The sequence below is a fragment of the Nicotiana sylvestris genome, chromosome 5 (assembly GCF_000393655.2).
Source record: "Nicotiana sylvestris chromosome 5, ASM39365v2, whole genome shotgun sequence".
NCBI lineage: Eukaryota > Viridiplantae > Streptophyta > Magnoliopsida > Solanales > Solanaceae > Nicotiana > Nicotiana sylvestris.
In genome coordinates this window covers 2,796,349-2,819,565 of record NC_091061.1, presented here as the reverse complement: position 1 = coordinate 2,819,565, position 23,217 = coordinate 2,796,349, and the positions used below count along the sequence as shown (strand labels likewise).

The following is a 23,217-nucleotide window of genomic DNA, read 5'->3' as shown; positions in this document are numbered from 1 at the left end:
CATTTATAGGTGCATCTACGGGCATTAGTCTGTCTATATTGTTCCCACGCATCTGCTACCCCAAAATCAAGAAGCTTTAATCAAGAAGTGTTGGGATATAAGTCATGTTTATTGCCGTGATTATAGCTTTGGGTTCTTTTGTTGCCATATATGAAACTAAATTAAATTAAATTAAATTAAATTAATTAAATATGGTAGTTTTATAACATTTCTAGAAATCGACTACTAAAAATATCGAACCAAAATGTCTAAAAAAAATTATTAATTAGCTTGAAGGGGAGGGTGGCTCAACTAGTAAAGTTGCTGCCATGTGACCAGGAAGTCATAGGTTGGAGCGGCGAAAATAGCTTCTTGCAGAAATATAGGGTAAGCTACGTACAATAGACCTTTCTGGTCCGACCTTTCCCCGAATCCCGTGCATAGCGGAAGCTTAGTGCATCAAGCTGTCGTTACTCCTAAAAAGGCTGCATTTCTGCAAGAGGTTGTTTCCACGGCTCGAACCCGTGGCCTCCTGGTCACATGGCAGCAACTTTACCAGTTACGTCAAGGCTCCTCTTCATTGCCGTTACTTTTAATTAGCTTATTGTTGACCTAGTTGTGTACCCTATGCACTTTGCATACTATCAGTACCCTATGCACTTTCAGAAGGAGGATGGTTAAGTTTGATAATACTTTTCTTGGTAGCAACACTATGTTGCTATACTGGATTACTTTTACAAAAATGTATGAGTGCCTCTCAGACAATCAATACATATGCTGACATTGGTCAATTTGCTTTTGGGAAAAAAGGGAAAATATTAATATCAACTTTTATGTATCTTGAACTATACTTAGTTGCAGTTGAGTTCCTTATATTAGAAGGTGACAATTTCCAAAAATTATTCCCAAATGCAAATATTCATATTGGTGACCTCAAAATTGGAGGAAAAGAAACATTTGTCATGTTAGTTGCTCTAATAATATTGCCAACAACATGGCTAAGAAGCTTAGGGTTATTGGCTTATGTTTCTCTCGGGGGAGTTTTGGCGTCTATTGTTCTGGTTTGCGTAGTTTTTTGGATTGGTGCAGTAGATGGTGTCGGTTTTCAAGAGAAAGGTATACTTTGGATATTAAATATATTTTTTTTTACAGAAAGGTGACATTCTTCTTTAAAAAAAAACAAAAAGAAGAAGAAGAAAGATTGGCGTATAAAATGAAATATCATTTTTTTTTTTTTACAGAAAGGTGATATTCTTCTTTATTAAGTTGATTTTATGAACTATAGCCAGCCACAAATTGTGCCGAAAACCTTATTAATGGTGTCGCTTGCTTATACTTTAAAATTTCTATTACATCGATTTTTATGTGATGAGAATTATAAATTATAAATAGGACAAAAAATTCTTGGAGTTTTAAGATTATAGGAAAAGTTTTAAGGTCAAATTTGCTATTTTTAGTTCCAACATGACCTTACATAACTGTCCAACAGTTTTACCTCTGCTTCTACCAAATATTCCCTCCGTCTCAAATTATCTGTCGTGTTTCTCTTTTATACGGTCCATTGAATATTTATTCTATTTATTTGTCATCTCCATCTTCAAGAATAATTACTACCAAATATAAAATGAAAAAAATAATTTCCAATTGAAGATATATTTCCTTGTCGCAAGAGTAAACCTATGAGCTACTTCATCAGAACAGTTTTGGTCATCAGCACAGTTATTGTTGCATTAGTCGTTCCATTTTTCGAATATGTCATGACATTTATAGGTGCATTTACGGGCATTAGTTTGTCTATATTGTTTCCATGTATCTGCTACCTCAAGATCATGAAGCCTTGCTCAACAAGTGTTGGAATAGAAGTCATATTTATTGGGGTGATTATAGTTTTAGGTTCTTTTGTTGCCATATATGGAACTTATGTTTCGTTGAAAAACATCATAAGTCATGTCCAACAAAAATTATGTACAATTTTTTTTATTTTGGCCAAATACGTAGACAGCTACTTAAACTTGGCTCCAAATTTCAGTTTTGACATGTCAACTAATGTAAATACCTGTTGTATACTCCAACCTTTGGCTTCTGTTTTTGTCCCCCAAACACTTTTGGCACCTAATCCACTCGTCTGCATACAAGCCAGAATTGTTATATTTCAAATATAACATAATTCAAAACAGAGAATGCAAACATAAAGAAGGGCGCATGCCTCAAGATTTATGTATCAGCATACAACTTTAGCTTGGATAACAATTTCGATACAATCACATCATTACAACTGGAAATTGTCCTACAAAGAAGGGTGAAACCCCGACGTACACTAGTCTAGAATCCTGATGAGTACCTCTGTTGGAAAATGGTAGTGGTAAGTTCAGAAGCTAGATCAAAGGATCAACGGACAGCCACGAAAAGTGGTTGATGAGGAAACATAAATCCATTCTCAAACTGGTAAAGAATTAAGCTTACAAAGCTCTTGTAAATTTACGACGATATTTTGGGAACAAATTTCACTTGACAGATTGGCCCAAGCTGCCTTCCATCGACGAAGAACAATTTTTCATCATTATCAAGAGCTCCTCTTCTTCAACTGCCTCTACCATGACGAATTGTACATCAAAAGCCAGGTATGAATCATTACTGGCAGAAAATATGATCTCTTCACAACGGCTTCACTGTCAAGTCTTGTGGATCTTGAAACCAAACACCCTGGGAGTATAATTTTGTGTTGGTTTTTGCGGCTTGAGGTGTCCATAAGTCATCAAGAAGAGATGAGGAAATGTTGTCCCAAAGTAAGCCCCGTCAATATCTTGAGCAGTTAAAGAAATCAAATAAGGATAGAAATAGGCTACTCACGGCAAGCGAACAAATACCAATATGCAACTTATGAGCACAGACCTAATGTCAAAATTTATATGCAACTTAGGAGTGCAGAATCCTTAGGTAAGATGGATGCAGCTCAACTAAACATAAGCACGAATTGCATTAGAGATTCTGAGAAAACATAATTGCTATTAGAGGAAATATATGGATGAAATTAACTAATTGAAAATACATCTCACAAATATGTAAATGTATGTGTGGTGTATTTTATATATATTTTGTGTGTGTGTGTGTGTAGAGAGAGAGAGAGCACATCAAGAAGTGGTAGCAGAAAAGGATACTGCCTTGGTACTTTGATCGGGGGTAATAAATGTCCTCACACTTGGGACAGTATATTTTTACAGTACTTGAGCGCGGAATATCTGATTGACCAACAGGAAGGCAAGGCTGTCCACTGCAATAAACTCGCGGGCATCTTCCAAAGTCGTAGTTTTTGTACTTCTCCAACTGAAAGGTTTGGCACAGATATAAAACCATCATTTCAAGGTTTGGCACAGATACAAGGAACCATCATTTCAAGGATAGGTTAAACAGTAATGAAGATCAAGAGGAGGAAAATGTGAAGTATACAAGAGAATGGTGATAAGAAATTACCATTGCGGCCATTCCCTTGGTAGTCAAAATGTACCGAACATGAATCAAACCATATAACATCTCTGCTGCCGATTCAACTAATTCATTCTGCTCCTCTGTGAACATATCACCTATTCAATGCAGGAAAATTTGACAAACTGCAATTGTCTTAATATGAAAGATGATACTGCTGCATCTTGGATATCAGACAACATTCTTGGTTGCCATTACATAGAGACGGAAGTTTACTTAGATTATCATGTAGGATGTTTTTCTAGCGTGAAAACATAAGCTATAAATAAATGATCGAATAGCTTGATCTGCCACCATTACTCCAAGGATGTACTGGTAGCCGAGAGATTTTTAAGTTTCTTGGACACGGGTGCGAGTGTCCGACACGGGTACAGATCTAGAGGTCGGATCCTTCGATATGTAAATTCTAAGATTCGGGGATACGGATCCTAATACCGATTGGGGTCCGGCTAAAAATAATTCAAAAATATAAAAAATATTTCTAAATTATGAGAAATTTTGTGGAATACTTACATATAGCTTGTCAAGGGTGGATTTCTTTTTTATTCTCAAGTTGTAGATTAGTAAAGGATTGATTTCCTAGATAAAGTATGCTATTTTTTCAAATTTACCCTAGTTTTGGTTTTGATTTAGGGAATCAAATTGTATCTCGTCTCGAATATTTCCGTCCGTCGTGGTCAAAATACCCAAAATTATTTGACCAAATCAGGTACGGATCCCATATCCAAACCCATACTATTGTTGTGTCAACACGGGTGCGGCACCTAAACTGCCATGTCGGAGAAACTTAGGAGATTTTCGGCTCAGGCATTATTATCTTAAAACAGATCCAAGACTTGGAAGAGAGAGTTTGTTAGATCATGCAACAGAACTATTCAAAGCATCACATATATCAGATTTTCAAAGCATCAGAATTAGTTAAGAGACCATTGAAATAGATCAAAACTCCAATAACCCACCCAACCCACCCACCCCCAAAGAAAATAGAAGGATAACTTGTAATGTTTTATACAAAAGAAGGAACTGCAAAAGAAAATAGCACTTCACATTTAATAATTAAGAAAAGCACTTTGATTATTTACAAAAAGAAATATTGATAGCATAGAACTCCAAGAGTTCCTAAAAAGGAATCTACATAAAGATGCACAATGGGTTGTGATCTCCATATATGGTCTTGGCAATCCTCCCCTCATTTCTTCACATGGTATCAAAGCCATTGTTATTGTATTTCTCAACGTTGGGCCCCGTGTTATTTTTTGGTGGAGAGCAAATACCACTATTTTGTTTTGGATATCTAAATTGATTGTTACTGCTGATAGCTCCAATTGCATCATATGAATTACACAAAAAAGGCGGTATCATAATCAATTCGTGGTTTTAATTAAACCCTTTTGTTTTATGTAATGGTATTTGATTGACACATGTTTTAAAATATTAATTTGATTTACATTATATATTGGAGATGTATTTTTTCTCTAGTGCAAGTCATTAAGAAGGTAGGGGGTTTATTGTTGTTGTTGCAAGTCATTAAGAATTGGAATCGATAAGATATAAACTGTCTTAGAAAAATAAAAATTTCCTATCAGAAGAGACTAAATCGAGAAAGAAGAGGGATCCTCTTCATATTTTTGCACCAGCAAACAAGCCAAAACACGAAAAAGGGGTTTTTTTGGTGTGTGTGTGTGTTTTGGGGGGTTCATCCATTAGGACACGAAAAAAGTATATGACGTTATCTCAATGCAAAACTACCATAATACCAGGAAAAATTGATTTCTTGAATGAAAAGAAGCAGCTCGTTTTACCCAATGTCATCAATGCAAAGAGCTGCTTCTCTTCAATCAAGGAACATGACACACTTTTATGAAGCACATGATTTCACCCATTAGGCGATAACCCTCGCTTCACATCGATTAATTGCTCTAAGAGACAAAATGATGGCTTTTGATGACATTGGGTAAAACGAGCTACTTCTTTTCATTCAAGAAATCAATTTTTCCTGGTATTATGGTAGTTTTGCATTGAGATAACGTCATATACTTTTTTCGTGTCCTAATGGATGAAATCATGTGCTTCATAAAAGTGTCATGTTCCTTGATTGAAAAGAAGCAGCTCTTTTTCTCCCGTGTTATTAAAAACCATCGTTTCGTCGCCTAAAGCGATGAAACAATGTGACATGAAGGGTTATCACTTTATGGGTGAAGTCATGTTTTTATATAAGTGAACGCTTCAAAAAAAGATGTGCAAGGTGATCCTAACCAAAAGCGATGGGTTTGTTGAATCTCAATTTTGAGGAGTTGGATTAATATCGATATTTATTGTACACTGAATACGGAAAATAGTTATTTCGATTGCAGTTTGATCACTATAGTACTAAATTGAGTAAATTCCACATATGTTTGGTATTCTTTTAATGCCGTGAACTGTGCGTTTCATTCCAAAGAAGCATGCACTCAACTTCAAGTTTTTTGCTTCAAGCCCCATGAACCTTGTCACTATTTTGAGATGTTTGTTTTTAAAGAAACTGCTTCTATCAGCAGTTAGACAATGTAAACAGAACATTCCCCCTTCCATCTTTTCTTCCGGGGCAAGCATTGGTGGTTGATTTTTAAAATTTTCAATGAGATGGGCAATAGAATACAAGACACAGTGAGCCTTAGGGGCACCGTTATTTATATCTATCGATTAAATGATTCAATGGCTTCATTTAGAATTTCTGCAATTCGGCATGAATGTCACATCAAACCCGGACAATGGCAGGATACATTCCTCCAAAAACTTACTATTGGACAAACGGATATAAGATGATTCTAACAATAAAATTTACCCAAATATCTACAAATGGGCATTTATACATGTCATTATAAGATGGATAAGCCTAGACCAGTTGGAAAAACCTGGTAGAATGCGACTCAAAATTAACTTTAAGTAGTTTCTTTTTACTTTTTTTTATAAAGAAACTTTCACTAGTTTCTCCCAGCCTTTATAAGAAGTTATTCCAAACAACCTAAAATATATCAAGTAAAGCTGACCAGTTCTCCACATGTTTACTTCACTAAAGATACTAATTTGTCAAAATAGTCCATAGGAAATAAAACAGCGAACCATATAGTTTCAGAAGACAAGAAAATTGCATCCTTCAACTGAAAAGTAAGTCCAAAATCAATCTTCGGAAATTCATCATAAAATATGAAGTAATCTAAACAAGAGAAAGAATACATACCATGGGAGGATTCAACATCAAGGATGAGGTCAAGCGCATAGTCATAGTAGGGAACTTGACTGCTCAATCCACAGAGGTTAAAATCATCTTGAATGTAATCATCATCAACTTCACAGAAGAACTCATTACCACGCAGGTTACAAAACCAAGAAATCCATGAAGTATCATCCCCATCAGAACCACTAACATCAGACTCTTCACTGTCCGTTTCAGATTCCTCTACAAAATACATAAACATGAGAATGTACTCACGTCATTTGAAATGCAAGGAAAATAGTGAGTTAGGTAGGCCAGTATAGTATGCCAAGCTATACCCAAAAAGGTAGCGCACCTCGAGAAGACTTAAACAGCTATGTTATTCAGAAAGATGTTGCTAAAAGCTTTCCACAACTCAACATCAAGAACCAACCATAAGTAAAAGACAAACAACTCTACTTAAACAGCTGAAGTTTTTCTTTCAAATTAAAACATAAAAGGCTGAGTTAAAGATAAATAATTCAGAAATGTAAAACTTGGAGAAGAAGAAATTCAGTTGAGGAGCAAATGATTTTCATTCTGCTTGCAAATGAACTGTCTGTACAGTGTTTTAATATATACACCTACTAACCGACATAACTACCAAGCATGTGCCCTCTTCTATTATCACGTGTGTACATAAATAAGCTAAGTTGGGTCTTCTGCATAAGAAGCTTCTAGAAATGAATCCTATGGCTGAGATCAAACACATCATTTAGGGAACAAAGGCTGTGATTAAAACATGTGTCCCTGCTATTGTGTTGAAGAGGCAGTTTTGTTATCATCTGAGACATTACAATGCCCTAGCCGCCACAGCTTTCTTCCAAACCAATACCAACACTGTCAACACCCCCCCCCCAAGTTGGAGGGGAAGAATGAACCCCCAACTTGCTCAGAAGCTCACGATGAGAAGGCCCAGAAAGAGGTTTGGTGAAGATGTCTGGCAGTTGAGAGCGAGTGGGAAGAAAAGAAAGGGAAATGAGGCTGGATTGAAACTGTTGACGGACAAAATGACAATCAAGTTCGTTTCATCCTCTCGTGAAAGACAGGGTTTTTGGCGATATAAATCGCAGCCTGGCTGTCAGAATGAAGAGGAATAGGCAGAGTGGGAGGCACAGAGAAATCCGTAAGAAGGCGAGACAGCCAGGTTAACAAAAATGGCAAATACTGTTAATAAGTTATGGCAATATATCATAGGAATTTTCAATTTTAACCTCAAAGCTCATTCCATACTAGATTATAATGGCATGACATAGAAGCTGTATTCACCAGTACTAGAATAAAAAGACCACAAAAGTCTAGCCTGCACTTATGGTTGCACATCACAAAACAGACATTTTTTTTATTTAAAAAGAAAAATCAACTTTGTAAACCTCTAGCAAGAATTGACTGTGACAACCGAAAAACTACATATGAAACCACAGGGATAATCTTTCTATCGCCGTGCTGAGAATCTAGGAATATCTGAAATACAGTTTGGAAACATCCAGAGAGAACCACAAGCAAAATAAGTATATATTCGGAACACACTAATTTTTTCAATGTTCATGCTATGTGACTAGATAAAACTATATCTGAATTCATTCCATGCTGCTTTTTGGATTAAAGGAATATTTCCATTTCTTCCAAAAGGGTGCATCATTACAGAGAAACGAAAATGAGAGCAACTTTAGTACAAGAACAACAAAAACGCGCCAAAGACACCCCTCAACATATATAGTGTACCTTGATCAGTTGTTAAACTAATTTCCCCCATAAATACAAAAGAAAATGGATTAAAAAAAAACAATTTACAGCAAACACCAAAAATGGAAACAGTATATCTTTCAAGCTTCTGAACATGACAAAAAAAAGTTGGAAACCATTATTTCCAACTAAAAAAGAAAAACTTTTGTCCCATTTTATGTGACTCCTTTTTCGCTCGTCCTGGAAAGAATAACACCTATCTCTTATCGGAGACAATTTTAGCTTTAAACTTCCAATTCTACCTTCCATGACATGATTTATACCCGCTCAAATGTCTATGGCCTTAAGGACTAATTTCAAAAGTATTCTATATGCCTTAAACCCATGCCCACTCAAATATTGTCACATAAAATGGGACGGAGAATGTGGCTAAAAACCATAGTATTATAATATCACACCTAAAGCCTTAAAAGCTCGTATCCAGCAATTACTTCCAAAATCACATATCTATTAATTAAAACATTTTAAATCCAAACAGCTTGTGGATCTTCTAATCAACCACTAAAGACAACATTTTTACCCTAATAAAGGCAAAATCCAATACTTTGGAAAATGATTAATAAAAGATACTAACCATCAGAGCACTTATTTTTGCTGGTGTTGCGATGATCAAAATGCGATTTTCCACCACCACCACCGGCGGAGGCGGAGGTAGACGGAACAGCTTTATCCTTCAAAGACCTAGATGTTGACGGTGATAACTTCTCTAAGTGCTTATCCAACGCATCGTTGATTCGTTTCCGATCCAACGGTCCTCCTCCGCCACCTCCTCCTCCTCGATCTCTATACATTTCTTCTACAATATATCAATTTGTTGCTACTATATTTATATCTGCATATAGTAGCTTGAAAATGAAATTGGAGAGACTCTGAAGCTGAGAAATCCTAGATTTTGAGAGAAGAGCAAGGAACTGTGTGTGTGTGTGTAGAGAGAGAGAGAGAATCGGGTAGACGAAGATAATTAGGGTTTCGGCTACAATAGAGAAAGGGGAAAGTGGGAGAGAAGGGACAAAGAGAAGTTGGTTTTGTTATTTTCAGATCTTTTCTGTGTCATCCTTCTTCTTGTTTTTCATAGGGGTCATTTGCTATTACAATTTCGAAATAACTAATTTCGAAATTAAATATATTGCGATCTTATCTCAATTAATTTAAAATAAATTCGACTCAAATTTAATTTTGAGATTAATTATTTGTATCCTTCGTATCAAATGAGCCCTTATATATTGAACTATTAATTGTTTTCCTTTGGTAGTTAATTATACTTCATTATTTACCTCTTTAATTATTTACTAGAGTAAAAACTATAAATTGAAATGAAAAGAAGAGGAGATGATTAATTTTCTCAATATTACTATTACCACTAAACATTTTATATTTTCATCTTATTATTATCTCTTAGAATAACATCACGAGTTGCACATATTCATATATTTTGAAACACTAAGAAGGAATGCTACATCACAAATTGTCGGTGTGAATTTGCTCACATTATTGACTCGGACTCCGATAAAAGAAGAGGAATGCTATAGGCTAGTAACCAGTGTATAATACGATGAATCCTCACAGAATACTATGAGCTTAAATATTGGAACACTATTGTTAATAAAGATTCATATAGTCGGCCCAACTTTCTTTCAGGGGTGAGAGGTTGTCAACGGCGGGGACCCTTGATAGAAGGATGTGGAGATGGTAGAATTATCGTAGATCTCTACTACTACCTGATGTTGCTTCTGTTTCGGTCCACTATTATCTTGTTATTGTTATTGACCCCTTTTCTTCCTCGTTACTGTATCTCTTTTTCTAAACTGTTGTGATTATGCTTGCATGAGGCGAGGGTCTATCAGAAACAACCTCTCTACCTGCACAAGGTATGGAAATATAAGGTTTGCATACACACTCAGACCAACTTTTGGGACTATACTGAGCATATTGCTTGGAATTGACGTGTAGTCGTAACAGTAGTTGTAGCTAGATTGACCAATTGAAATATATGGAATAAGATTCATGATTAAAATTGATAAACTATTACCAAAACTTAATAAATCAAAAAATAATGCTTGGAAATCATAAAGCATTTAAAAAGAGAAGCTAATGTTACTATATTAGCACTGAACAATTTATAGTATTTTCATCGTATTATCTCTTAGAATAACATCACGAGTCACACACCTTCATACATTTTGAACCAAATAAGAAGGAATGTTACAACACAAACTGTCGGTATGAATTTGCTCACATTATCGGACTCAGGCCCTGATAAAAGAAGAGGATTGTGATAGGCTGATAGCAAGTGGTAAATACGATGAATCCTCACTATACAGAATATTATGAGCTTAAATATTGGAGCGACATTGTTAATTACGTAGGATTTATGTGGTCGACCTAACTTGCTTGAGATTGACGACATGACATGTAGTAGTAGCAGTTGTGGTAGCTAGATTGACCAATTGAAATATAATGGAATAAGATTCATAACAAAAGCTGATAAACTATTATCAAAACTTAATGAATCAATAAATAATGCCTGGAAATCATATGGCCTCACATTGTGTAATCCAACACTATAAGTCTATAACTAAAAATCCCAGTAATATGCCTGGAAATGTTCTACCTCCTTGTAATATGTATCTTTAATTTGCCATATTATCAACTGGTTCTTCATAAATTTCTTCTGTCTCAGGATCAATTTTCCCACTCTGAACAAAGAAATTATCGCGTGCATCAACCACATTTTTACTTTCCTCTGGTTTCGCGAGTATCATCTGCAGTTTTAACGAATTCAAGAAGTACGAGTTACGACTACTTATATATGACGATGATAAGTGACAAAAATACAAGTGGATTTATTAATCAAAGGTACCTAGAGATGTCTCACAACAACAACAACAACGACACAGTATAATCCCACAAGTGGGGTCTGGGGAGAGTAATATGTACGCAGACCTTACCCCTACCCCGAAGGGTGGAGAGGCTGTATGCAATACCTAGAGATGTCTCCTCTAGTTTATATTCCTACCAAAGAATTGGAGTATTCCAATGTTTCATAATATTTTCAACTTTATAGCCCATGGATGCATATGGCAACCTTTTGGCCTGAAGGATGAAATATCATGCAATATAACATGCAAAACTAGAAAGAACAAAGGATAATATGAATAAGAAGAAGCTAGAGTATTTCCATGAATTTATTATCTCTGTCCATGTATTCATCAATTACTAAGTAATCATACTTAGCTGAGCATAGACTAGTTTGTTCAGGTAGTCACAAGCTTGCTAAAGCTAAAAACGGAATTTAGTTTCTTAATGACTATGATAAGAGCAAAAATTACACCTATGCAAAAGTGGGGTTTGGGAAGGGTAGTGTGTACGCAAATCAGCGGCGGACCCAGAATTTTTACACGACGGAAGCATATTATTCTGCTCAACCAGCGCCCCCTAAAGGTTTTTAGTGTTCAGGGTGCCAACTGCTTTAAATTAACTATTTTCAAAGTATATACCTATATATACATCGGTCGAAGTTTACGGGGTCTGGTGACCCCTCACCCATACATATGGGTCCGCCTCTGACGCAGACCAAGGCAGAGACGCTATTTCCGATAGACCCTCGGCTAAAAATTACACCGATAACAACAAGAAAAACTAATACATACTTCATTTTAGCATCGTGGAATCAGCCATTAATGTTTGCATCAGAGTAGTTGGTTGCCTACATCATACCCTTTTGGGATGCGGCCCTTCCCCGGATTCTACATAAATGGGGATGCTTCGTGTACCGAGCCGCCCTTGTGCCAAAGTCTGTCATCTTACTTACTATAGACTCCAAGCTCATGATATTGAACCAATACATTACAAAGACTTTATTATGATAGAGAAATTATATAACCTCCTCAAAGTAGAATCCTGCTTGTCAGAGAATTAGATGTTATAACTCTTCTGTTCTATTAGTTGTCTTTATCTTTCCTTTGCCAGTACCACATAATTATTTTCTCCTCTTTCCAGTGCACACACGACAACGACAATAACAATAATAAACTCAACATAATTTCATAAGTGGGATCTGGGAAGGATAGTGAGTACGCTGACTTTACCCTTATAGTAAATATAGAAAAGTTGTCTTCAATATACCCTCCGCACGAGGAAAGATGAAAATAGAATATAATTCTAAGAATCTCAATTAAGTTTTTGTTCCTCACCATTACAAAGAAGACAAATCATAGCCATATATGAATAATAAGAACTATGATTAAGGTAATAATTAGTTCAGCATTATGTATGCTAAAGAAAGCAAATGATCTTTTCTTTACCATTTTTTTCCATACCTTAGGAGCTGAAATTTTCAATTCTGCAGGCCACTTCAGTTGTTTCTTCTGCACAGGATGGAGCAATTTTAGTGCCCTTTCCAGTTGTTTCTTCTGCACATAATATAGCACAAATACCAAGAGTTAGTTATGTGCCCAAGCTATTTTTTTCCCATATATATGACATGTCTGTGAATAAGGGCAAATTTTTTTATAGTTAGGCTCGGGACGGAGCTAGTGCTTTGGTTACGAGTTCAGCCGAAGTAAGTAGTTTTGGTTCAAACCTCATATTTGTCTAAAGAAATCTATTGAATATGTACATGTTGTGAAATATTATTGGGTTGAATTTCGAAATTGTTTCTTATGTGAAACAAACGACGGCTAGGGTTAAATTCTTTGCATCTTAGAGAGGGGTAGTAGGCTGTGGACAAAGTAATTCATACGCTTCGTGAGATTTCTCGATGACTGGTGACACAAGTCGTGGTTGCTGCAGATCCGCTTCCTCTAAGAAAAACCCATATGTCTCCTAACTAGTAATTTTCGGGTAAATACAACATTACAAATTGTTAATTTAGAACCTAGCAACTAGATTAAAATCTCGAAATCACAAGTTTCAAATTCTGGTTTCGCCTTTGATTAGGATACGTTGAATATGTGGTTCGTAATTCCTGTGTTTCGAATCATAACTCCAAAATCATCAGAGGTTTTCTCAGACCTTAAACTTCTGTGAATTTAGCTAAACCAATAATCTATTGTGAACAAACTACTGTAACAAATAATAACAATGAGATTCAAGGTTAATTAAAAACATCTTCTAACAAATAAAATATATTGAACCAATTTGCATCAAATTAGACAAACCTGTCGTGCCATAATTTTGACAAAAGTTGGTTCAGTTGTAAAATTTTCTTCATATAGGATTTTCCCACAGTTCCTACAACATCTATGGAAAAAAAAAGAATTTAGAATGAATCGTAAGAAGTAGAATGCAGAAATAAATAAATAAATAAATAAATAAAAACTTTGCATGAGAAATTAAAGCTTACACTTTGTCATCCCAATAATCTGGTCGACTGAATTTTATGCAATAATCGCAATAAACCATTCTTGAAAAACCTGAATCAATTCAAAGAAAACACAATCTTGAAATTGTTGAAAGTTGACTCTTGAACCCAGCGTTCACGTTAGGAATTTTGCTAAAGTCTGCTATATATTATAGGAATTTTTACACCCTATAGAAAATCTTAGTACCCTATTTATTTTAAATAAATATTATTTTAAAATATTACATCCTATAAATACATTTTATCCTTTATAGCAAAAAATCTAAATATAGTTACATCATACAATTAAGGCACCATATATGCTAAATATTATTTTTCTCTCTCCCTTTTTGTATTTTCTCTCACATAATTACCGCTGCAAACCCCAATACAATCTCTCTCTGTTTGCATACAACCAAGACTCTCTTCTCCCACAAACCCTAGTTTCTTAACTCTTCTCCCACCCAAATTCTCAATTTTCTGCTCCGCGTCACCAACGTTATCATCAGCCATTGTCTGAGCCGGAATATGAGCAACCACACTCGCGTACTTCACAAAAGATCCGGATTCGGGCTGAGCTGTCAGCAACAGCATGCGAGCACCGTTCGATTTGACCGGATCTCGTGTTGCGGCGGTCGTTTTTTCGCCCACCGGAAAGTCGTACACTTGTGGCAATGTTAGTTCTGCAATTGAGAGGCACTTTTCAAGTTTTTCAGAGCCATCATCGTCGGGCCCAATTGGAGGAGTGTTCATGTCGAAGACGCAGTGGGCTGACAAACCCAGCCTATTTGTATTCAGTTGTATTCGAATGTATTCTTCAGCTGTATTCACTTGTATTCAGGTTTAATCAGTTGTATGTAACCATTTTATTCAGCATAAGTTAGTTGTATTCAAGTATTTTATACAACTGTATTCAGTTGTATTCAATTGTAGTTAGTTATATTCAACTATTTTATTCAGCAGAAGTTAGTTGCATTTTTTTGCATTCAAGAGTTTATTCAGCTGTATTTAGTTGTATTTTTGTTGTATTCAAGTATTTTATTAAGATGAATTAAGGTGTATTTTGTTGTATTCAACTGTATTATTCATATGTATTTCTCTTTATTCGGCTATAATCTTTATTATGTATCTTTCAAATACAGATTAATGAGGGATCGTTTTAGTTCGTTGAGTTAAATTAGGAGAATATTAAGTGATTATATTTCCTTCCGCTTTTAGCGCAAATACGTTACTGTATTTAATGTTAATGTCGCTTGAATACAGCTAAATACATGTCAAACTTAACTGGAATTCCAGATTTTACGCCTATGTTTTTGGTTGTATTAATGAATACAACAGCTTAAATACATGAAATACATTGTATAAATACATAAAAGATATCTATAACACGTAATATAACAAAGGATATCTATAAATGGCTAATTAGACCAAAAAGATGGTGCTTTATGAAAAATTCCCTATATTATATACTAGTTACCATTAGCCCGGGCTATGCCCGGGCCCAATTGCATAGTCAAGCTTGTAAAGTCTGACTACCTTATTTTTTGTCGTCGAAGTATAATTGTAAATATCTTGGGGCATTTACATCTATACCCGTTTTTTGTGTCACGTTTTAACTTGTACCCGCTTTGCAAAAAAAATTGCAAGCGTACTCGCTTTTTCGCATAATTTCAGCATACGGGACTGAAGTAGCAAAGGCAATCACGCAAAACTTCAGCACTCTAGTAGCCAGGCCTAAAGTTCATCTCTAGAGCTGAAGTTTTTTGTTTTTTAACTAGCGAACTTCATCTCTAGAGTTGAAGTTTTTTAATTTTTAACTGACAAACTTCAGCTCTAGAGCTGAAGTTTTTGTTTTTGTAACTGACGAACTTCAGCTCTAGAGCTAAAGTTTTTGTTTTGTAACTGGCGAAGTTTTTATTTGTAACTAGCGAACTTCAACTCTAGAGCTGAAATTTTTGTTTGTAACTGGCGAACTTTCAGCTCTAGAGCCTGAAGTTTTTGTTTTGTAACTGAAGAACTTCAACTCTAGAGCTGAAGCACCACAATTAGCAGTGATTTTTTAAGAAAAATAGTGTACATCTTCTCAGCTCAGACACGAATAAACATACAAAAACTTCAAAATTTTACAGCCTATCTTATTGGTAACTTAAACTTTTTCTTAAGACTAATTTGCTGTAAATTTGGAGCAGAAGTACAACTGCCAAACCGTTCAATTAAAAAAATTTGACCTTATAACTAAAACAGCGTTGCTTCTGGAGATAAATACCAGTTTATTTTGTAACTTGAAAAAGAAAACGAAGGAGGAGAAGGAGGAGGAGAAAGGGGGCTGAAGTTATTTAAAAAGTTGGTATAAATTAAAAAAATAAGTATAGGTTAAATAAGGGGCGACTAAATAGGGCGCCCTAGCCAATTTTTACAAATTTCTTTAGAACTTTCAATAGCCCGGGCCCAATTGCATAGTTAAGGTTGTAAAGTCTGACTATCTTATTTTTTGTCGTAGAAGTATAATTGTAAATTTCTTTAGAACTTTCAATAACATTGTTAGAGTAGATTTTTTGCAAATCATATGCCTCTTAAACTCTCAAAAATACTATACGTTTTAATAATAGGTAATAATAGAGCAGTCTATAACCAAGAATCTCAAACCTAAGTGCAAAAGCTTTGATGAAGTTAATGAAGAACGTGTAAAATATTGCTAACCGTTGATAAGTGTATTATGCATTTTTTATGGTACTAATATATCGGTTCCTGTTGCTTTTATTTAGCCGAGGGTCTCCTGGAAACAGTCTTTCTATCCTTCGGGGTAGGGGTAAGGTCTGCGTACATATTACCCTCTATAGACCCCACTTGTGAGATTATACTGGGTCGTTGTTGTTGTTCCTAAGATCCGATCATGAGAGAGTTTTATTTGTGATGTACACATGAGTCATTAACCTGGAAAATAAATTAGCGTATAAGAAGTTGTTAGTGTATACAGTTCTTCTTTGTACGATCTAAACTGAATCTCTTACTCTTCTTCTTCACATAGCCGGCCAGAGGAGGTAAAAATAGCACGGTATAGCCAGTTTTCGGACTTGTCATTCAAAAATAGCCAGCGTTTACGAAGTCAATAAAAAATAGCCACTATTTTGCTGCAACAGAAACCGGTCAAGCATAATATACTGGAGTTCGGTGCACCTGTGTATGAACTTCAGCATATTATGTTGGACCGGTATACTGGAGCATCGATGCTCCAAACTCCAGTATATTATACTGGACAATTATACTTGCTGGAACTCCAGTATATTATGCTGGAGTTCTAGTGTACTTATGCTGGAACTCCAGTATAATATAATGGCGTATTTTCCGGGGTTTGAACAGTATTTTCGCTCAAATTTATCTTTACATGAAAAGTGGCTAAATTTCGATTACTTTTGAAATTGGGCTATTTTTGAACGACCAGTTATAAATCTGATATTTTTGAATTTCTCCCCCAGAAGAGGCCATTTCATAATAATAGTACATGTATATGCTACTTTTTTTCTCAAAAAAATTAAACACTATGGTATAAGAACTATAAAAAAAAACTATAAAAAGGTAAGTAAACTTTTGGAATAGTACTTAATATGTAGAAAAAAATTAGGTAACAACAATAACTCGTTTAGATCCTAACTTTCCTTTATATAAATTATTCTAGGTCTATTGGAATAAATAAGCTAAATTATACTTTTATCTTCTTCTTATTTTCCCCTTGTCCAAATATATTATTATTCCATCAAATACAAGTCCTGTAGTGCAAGGCATATTTTTAATTACATGCTCTCTTTTTCACTGTTTCAAGCATTGCAATAAGCAAATTTACGTAGTGATACTCTAATTTGATATAATTAAAGTTATCAAAGTCAAAATCAAGTTCAATTATTCTAATTTTATTATATTATCTTTTTTCAATCTAAATTTTTATATTTTTATTTCATAAGTATATTATGCCTTTTATATTTTTCTTAATTCTACTTGTATATTATTGTACCTCTTAATATGTACTATGTGTGTATGTGTTTCTTTGTATATACGATATAATATACGTATTTTTTTTTCTTCGTATTATATCAACCATCATTGATTCTGTTAATTTTGATTGTGAAATTTTTCAGTCAATGTGCTCGACTTCTCAAAAACATAAGTGCTATCAAAAACATAGTGATTGTAGTGATTGTTGGACGTGTTGTTGGTAGGGGCGGATTTAGGGGGCGCAAGGGTGTTCACGCGAACACTCTTCGCTGAAAAATTACATTGTATATATAAGGTAAAATCTGTTTTTTATCTCTATATATTAAGTTTTGAATACTCTTAACACTATCCAAAAGTGTAGTTTAGTGGTCAATGGGTTCAAAATCTACATAAGGTCATGAGTTCAATTCCTACTAGCTACAAAAAAAAAAAAATTTAACCCCCTTCGTGAAGATCCTGCCTCCGTCACTGGTTGTTGGTGTTCGTATGATGTAGCTACTCATCAAAATTTGTGTTTGGTCAATCCATATGGCAATCCTTCCTAATCTTCATGATATGTTATTTTCACTGGTTGGACCTGCTTTTTATGTAACTAGTCTTATAATATGCGTGTTGCTCGTGTATACTTTCTCAATGGGTAATTTATTTTTAAAAAGCATATACATACATATTGACAATAAGAAGATTGGTGGCGAACTTCGATGCTCAGATTATTAAGCTTTCTTTATTATACCAGTGACTATTTTATTATTTTTTTAATTTTAATTTTGTTGTCCAATTTTAATTTTTTTAATATTATGAGAAAATAAAAGAATATGAATTTCTCTGTGAAATAATCATTTTTAATGAAACTAAGGACGTCTAAAGAAGTCATGAATGTCTGGTTATATGCTTCCTTCTTCTATAGTATGTTAAGAATATTTAGCTATGGAAAGATTTAAATTTCTAAATATTGGTAGTTCTTACAGAATTGATTAAAATTTTAGTTAATTTAAAATTCTAAAATATTAGAAAAATAATAAGATGACAATGACTATTTTGTCCAAAATTGAACTTCATTTTAAAGGAGTAAAAAAGACGTATTTCTTCTTTACTTACCGTATTAGGCTTCTCTCATTCGTTTCTTCTTTGTTTTGGATAGGTTTCTAGAATTTTACAGAGGATTCAATTTCTCCTTTGCTTATCGTATTAGGTTCTTTCTTATTTGTTTTGAAATCAGAATTTTACAAGTATAAAAGAAGCTATTTTGTACATTTTTTTTTATCATAAATATACGTCCCCATAGCAAATTTACTTGTCATTTGCGGTGAATTTCTATCTTGTACTACGGTTTTGATGTTAGAATTGTTGTTTGATAATTGATAATTGATAAACAACTCTAAATCGAAAGTTTTCAATTGTGATTTTTATTTATAATGTCTCATATATTATCATTGGTTTATGTCTCATGTATGATCATTGGTTTAAACTCACTTACGAATGTTGTACAGGTTGTTTGGATCGTTGCATTCATCACATAAAATTGGTTAAGTATTCTAACTCATATCAAGTTAATATTTTATAAATTTAAGACTTTATCACTATATGGTTGATATATATTTTTAATTAAACGGACAAGTAACTGTAATAAATATCTGAAAAAGTATTAAATGACAGTTCCCTACAGCACGTAGGAATTGTTCAACCCCAACACATAATATGACTATGAATGAAAAAGAATCTTAAAACTGAACAATAGATCAATTAAATACTTCCCTATTTTTATATAAATTTGGGCTAGTCAAGCAAAAGGGTAATGATTGTTTGTTATGGTCATTTAACGACTAACATAATATAAATATTTTAAAAAAAATTAACATGAACATAGTTCTTATAAGAAAGTGGTTTATACATAAGGTAAAATTATGATGGACTTTAGATTCCTAAATATTAAGATTTTTTACATAAGTCAAATAAGAAAAGATTTATTAACCATAATTTTAGTTAATTTCAAATTCCTAAATAATTAATGGAATGACTATTTTGTTTAGTGTGAACTCTATTTTAAAAGGGTAAAAAAGACGAACGACATTTCGCTAAGGGTATTCGTGCTTTTAATATAGTACTAGCTTTGAGGTACATGCATTGCACGTATATCTCTCGTTAACTATTAAAAGGTAAGGTAAAAAATACTTCTTCCTCCAACTTTATATTAAAATGAAATCCATCCAACTTTAAACAAATAAACATTTATTACGGCACGTCTCAAAATATGTCAATTAAGCAACCATTTTAGAAAGACAATGTAACTTTATCCTTTAAATTCGATTATTAAGTTATTCTTTTTGTTTCATCATATTTTTATTGTCTTTCATAAAAAATATGTATGTTGGCAAATTTTATATATTGAGTAGTTGCATGTTATCTTTTCTCATCTGTGTACATACATATTTAGAGCCAATGTACATAAGAATGTTAGTAAAATTTATCTCTTTTATATATTGAGTAGTTGTATTTATGTTGTGCGGACTCTCCAAAATGTAGCCGCACCCGTGTTGGATCCTTCAAAAATGCACTACTTTTGGAGGATCCGACACGTATCCGACCACATTTTCGGAGAGTCCAAGCAACATAGGTTGCATGTTTTTCTTCTCGTCTTGTATATCCATGTTTAAAGAATGAATATTTGAGTTTTGAACTCTTTCTAGAAAGACTCTAGTCTTAGAATAAAAATGGTAAGTGTCATTGGCCAAATCATGTAGATTTCAAATATTAATGGTCGTATATCATGTTGCAGTAACGATAAATAGTTTAAAATAATTATTAAGTTGAGAAATCAAAACAAGGGAGCAAACTTTGTATTATGAATTGCACGGAAGATTAGTTAGAGCTGTCAAAACGGGTCAACTCAGCCTAGCCCAAATCTCGTGGGCTGGCCCGCCACATGAATGAGCCTTAAAATAGCCAGCCCAATCCAGCCCTAAGAGGGTCGCGGGCTAGGGCGGGTCGGCCCTTCAATTTTTTTTATAAAAAAAAAATTCTTTAAATCCTTAAATATTTTTTCGTGACATAGTCAATTAATCATGTGAAACAACTTCTATTCGCTTAGAGCGTACAAAAAGCTTGATATTTGACAAGGAATTTCGTAATTGAAATGTGAATTCTCTATATCTCTAGCTCTTCTTTTTTAAAGCTACATGAATATTTTCTTAATGTTTTTCTTTCATTTTTCTCAGGTTCAGGGATTTCTTCAATAAGTTTATATGCCGAGATTTTTTAATTAAGGATTAACATCATTGGCTGAGTTCATCATTATAGTCCATAAATTTTTAAAATTTTTGAAATTTGCTAGTGGACATTTTTTTTTCCTGTGTGTTTATAATTGATCTTTTTCTATACTGAAGAGCAGTTTATATATTAAAAATATATTAAAGCAATTCAAACCGATCATTGGCCACTTAAAGTAATATTTTCTTTTGAAAAAAGATTATTATTGGTCACTTAAAACTTTTCGAGTTCGTTATTAATTAAGCAAAAGAAAAACTAAATTTTGTCATATTACATGCATGTCAAAAATCTAAATTCTAATTGATATGGTAAGGTAAATGAGCAATCTAGAGTTGGGGAATAGGGATGGCAGTTAATAGTTTTTTAGTTTTTACTTTTTCTAAATATTTAATAGTTAATTTATTTGAATTTAATTAATTTTTGGCCCACGGGCCGGCCCAGACCCAGCCTAGGTCAAGCCTCAAGGGCCAGTCAACTGACTTGGGCCGGACTTATAAGCCTCAATTTTAAATGGGCTCAAAAAATCTTAGCCCAACCCTACCCAAGTCGCGGGCTGGATTGGGCTGGCTTTACGGGCCAAGCCTATTTTGACGGCTCTAAGATTAGTGTTACAAGCCAAATTTGGAGGGAGGTATGTGAAATTATACTTATATAAAAAGTAAGTAATTTTTTAATAGATTATTAATTCTAAAATGTCCGAATATTAGAGAACTAATTGTGACCTATCATGTAATTATTGCTTGTGCACGTACGACATTGTCGAAATTCATACTTGTAAAAAATTACATATGCAAAGCGAAAAAAATTCATTAATGGTGAAAAAAAAGTAAAAATTTCTCTACCAATCTCAACAATAATTTAAAAGAAGAATACAATTATTACAAACCCTAATTCACATCATAAATTCTCTAATATATTAAGATATTTAAACATAAAGCACATACAAGAAATTTACCAAATGAGCAAGAACTCAATTATTGTATCGCAAAGCAACATAACCACCTTCGGCCTGCAATCACAACTAAAATATGTTGAATAATTGATGGGATTCAAAAAATAAACCTGCAAAGAAGTTAAAGAAATTTAATATCTAATATATATACATAAAGAAATATTTAAGCATATATATACAATATAATTTTTCAGTAAAGAAATTCGGCTAAACTCCCTTTCGTCCACCTAGCTCCGCCCGCCCGATCATCACAACAACATTTATGAATTAAGCGATAAACAATGCCCAAATGTTTGGAGAAGTGGGCTCCGCTAGAGCTGTACTCGATAAATATAGACGGAAAAAATAATATCTATTCCTTCCGTCTCAAATTATTTGTCGTGTTTATCTTTTACACCTTCCTTATAAAATATTAAATAGAAAAGGTTTTTGACTATTTTACCTTTATTTATATCGTAAAATATAATCTCTCTTCAGTTCACTTAATACTTATAATTGAGGTGTTTGTAGTCTTCAAGAATAATTAAATTAAGGGTAAAAAAGAAAAAAATAATTAATTTTGTCTTGAACTTTTAAAATGATAAATAATTCAAGACAATTATTTTTAGTAATCTCAACTGATAATATGAGGTGGAGGGAGTAATTTTATATGTATAATATAATTTTCCGACGTCAATCGGTTTTGTGGCCAATTACAAACTTGTACTCTTTAGTTTTATGACCCCATCTTTTTTTTTTACTCTTTAGTTTTAGTGGGGTCTGGGGAGGGTAGTGTGTACGCAGACCTTACCTCTACCCTGGGGTAGAGAGGTTGTTTCCAAATAGACCATCGACATCCTTCCCTCCAAGAACTTCCCATCTTGCTCTTGCGGAGACTCGAACTCACAACCTCTCTACTTCCAACCAAGAGGTTGTGAGTTCGAGTCTCCCCAAGAGCAAGATGGGAAGTTCTTGGAGGAAAAAATGTCGGGGGTCTATTTGAAAACAGTCTCTCTACCCCAGGGTAGGGGTAATGTCTGCATACACACTACCCTCCCCAAACCCCACTAAGTGAGATTATACTGGGTTGTTGTTATTGTTATTTTCTTACACATGAAAAATTTATTTTTACACATAAAAGATCTATTTTTTACACGTACGAAATTTGAAAAAGACATTTTCTTAAATTCAACATTGTAAAAAGCTAGGAAGGCCTAAAACCACACGTTTAAACTGACCACCAAG

The 23,217-nt window shown here is 34.0% G+C and overlaps 2 protein-coding genes across 4 annotated transcripts; both read right to left on the bottom strand.

Annotated features, from left to right (window-relative positions):
* Positions 1-2,143: 2,143 nt before the first annotated feature.
* LOC104244077 (putative casein kinase II subunit beta-4) lies at positions 2,144-9,541 on the bottom strand. 2 transcript variants are annotated; one of them, XM_009799383.2, is made up of 5 exons: positions 9,018-9,541; positions 6,683-6,901; positions 3,451-3,560; positions 3,138-3,303; positions 2,144-2,782 (listed from the first exon to the last, which is right to left on the bottom strand). In XM_009799383.2, the coding sequence occupies exons 1-5, from the start codon at positions 9,232-9,234 to the stop codon at positions 2,652-2,654; spliced, it is 843 nt and encodes a 280-aa protein (XP_009797685.1). In that variant the 5' UTR covers positions 9,235-9,541; the 3' UTR covers positions 2,144-2,651. The 2 variants fall into 2 exon arrangements, with proteins under 2 accessions (XP_009797685.1, XP_009797686.1); XM_009799384.2 differs by having other exon boundaries at positions 3,451-3,545; positions 9,018-9,504.
* Positions 9,542-10,908: 1,367 nt separating this feature from the next.
* On the bottom strand, positions 10,909-13,907 carry LOC104244075 (uncharacterized). 2 transcript variants are annotated; one of them, XM_009799381.2, is made up of 4 exons: positions 13,788-13,907; positions 13,603-13,684; positions 12,763-12,855; positions 10,909-11,205 (listed from the first exon to the last, which is right to left on the bottom strand). In XM_009799381.2, exons 1-4 carry the CDS (start codon positions 13,844-13,846, stop codon positions 11,074-11,076), a joined length of 366 nt encoding a protein of 121 aa, XP_009797683.1. In that variant the 5' UTR covers positions 13,847-13,907; the 3' UTR covers positions 10,909-11,073. The 2 variants fall into 2 exon arrangements, with proteins under 2 accessions (XP_009797683.1, XP_009797684.1); XM_009799382.2 differs by having other exon boundaries at positions 12,763-12,810.
* Positions 13,908-23,217: the final 9,310 nt, after the last annotated feature.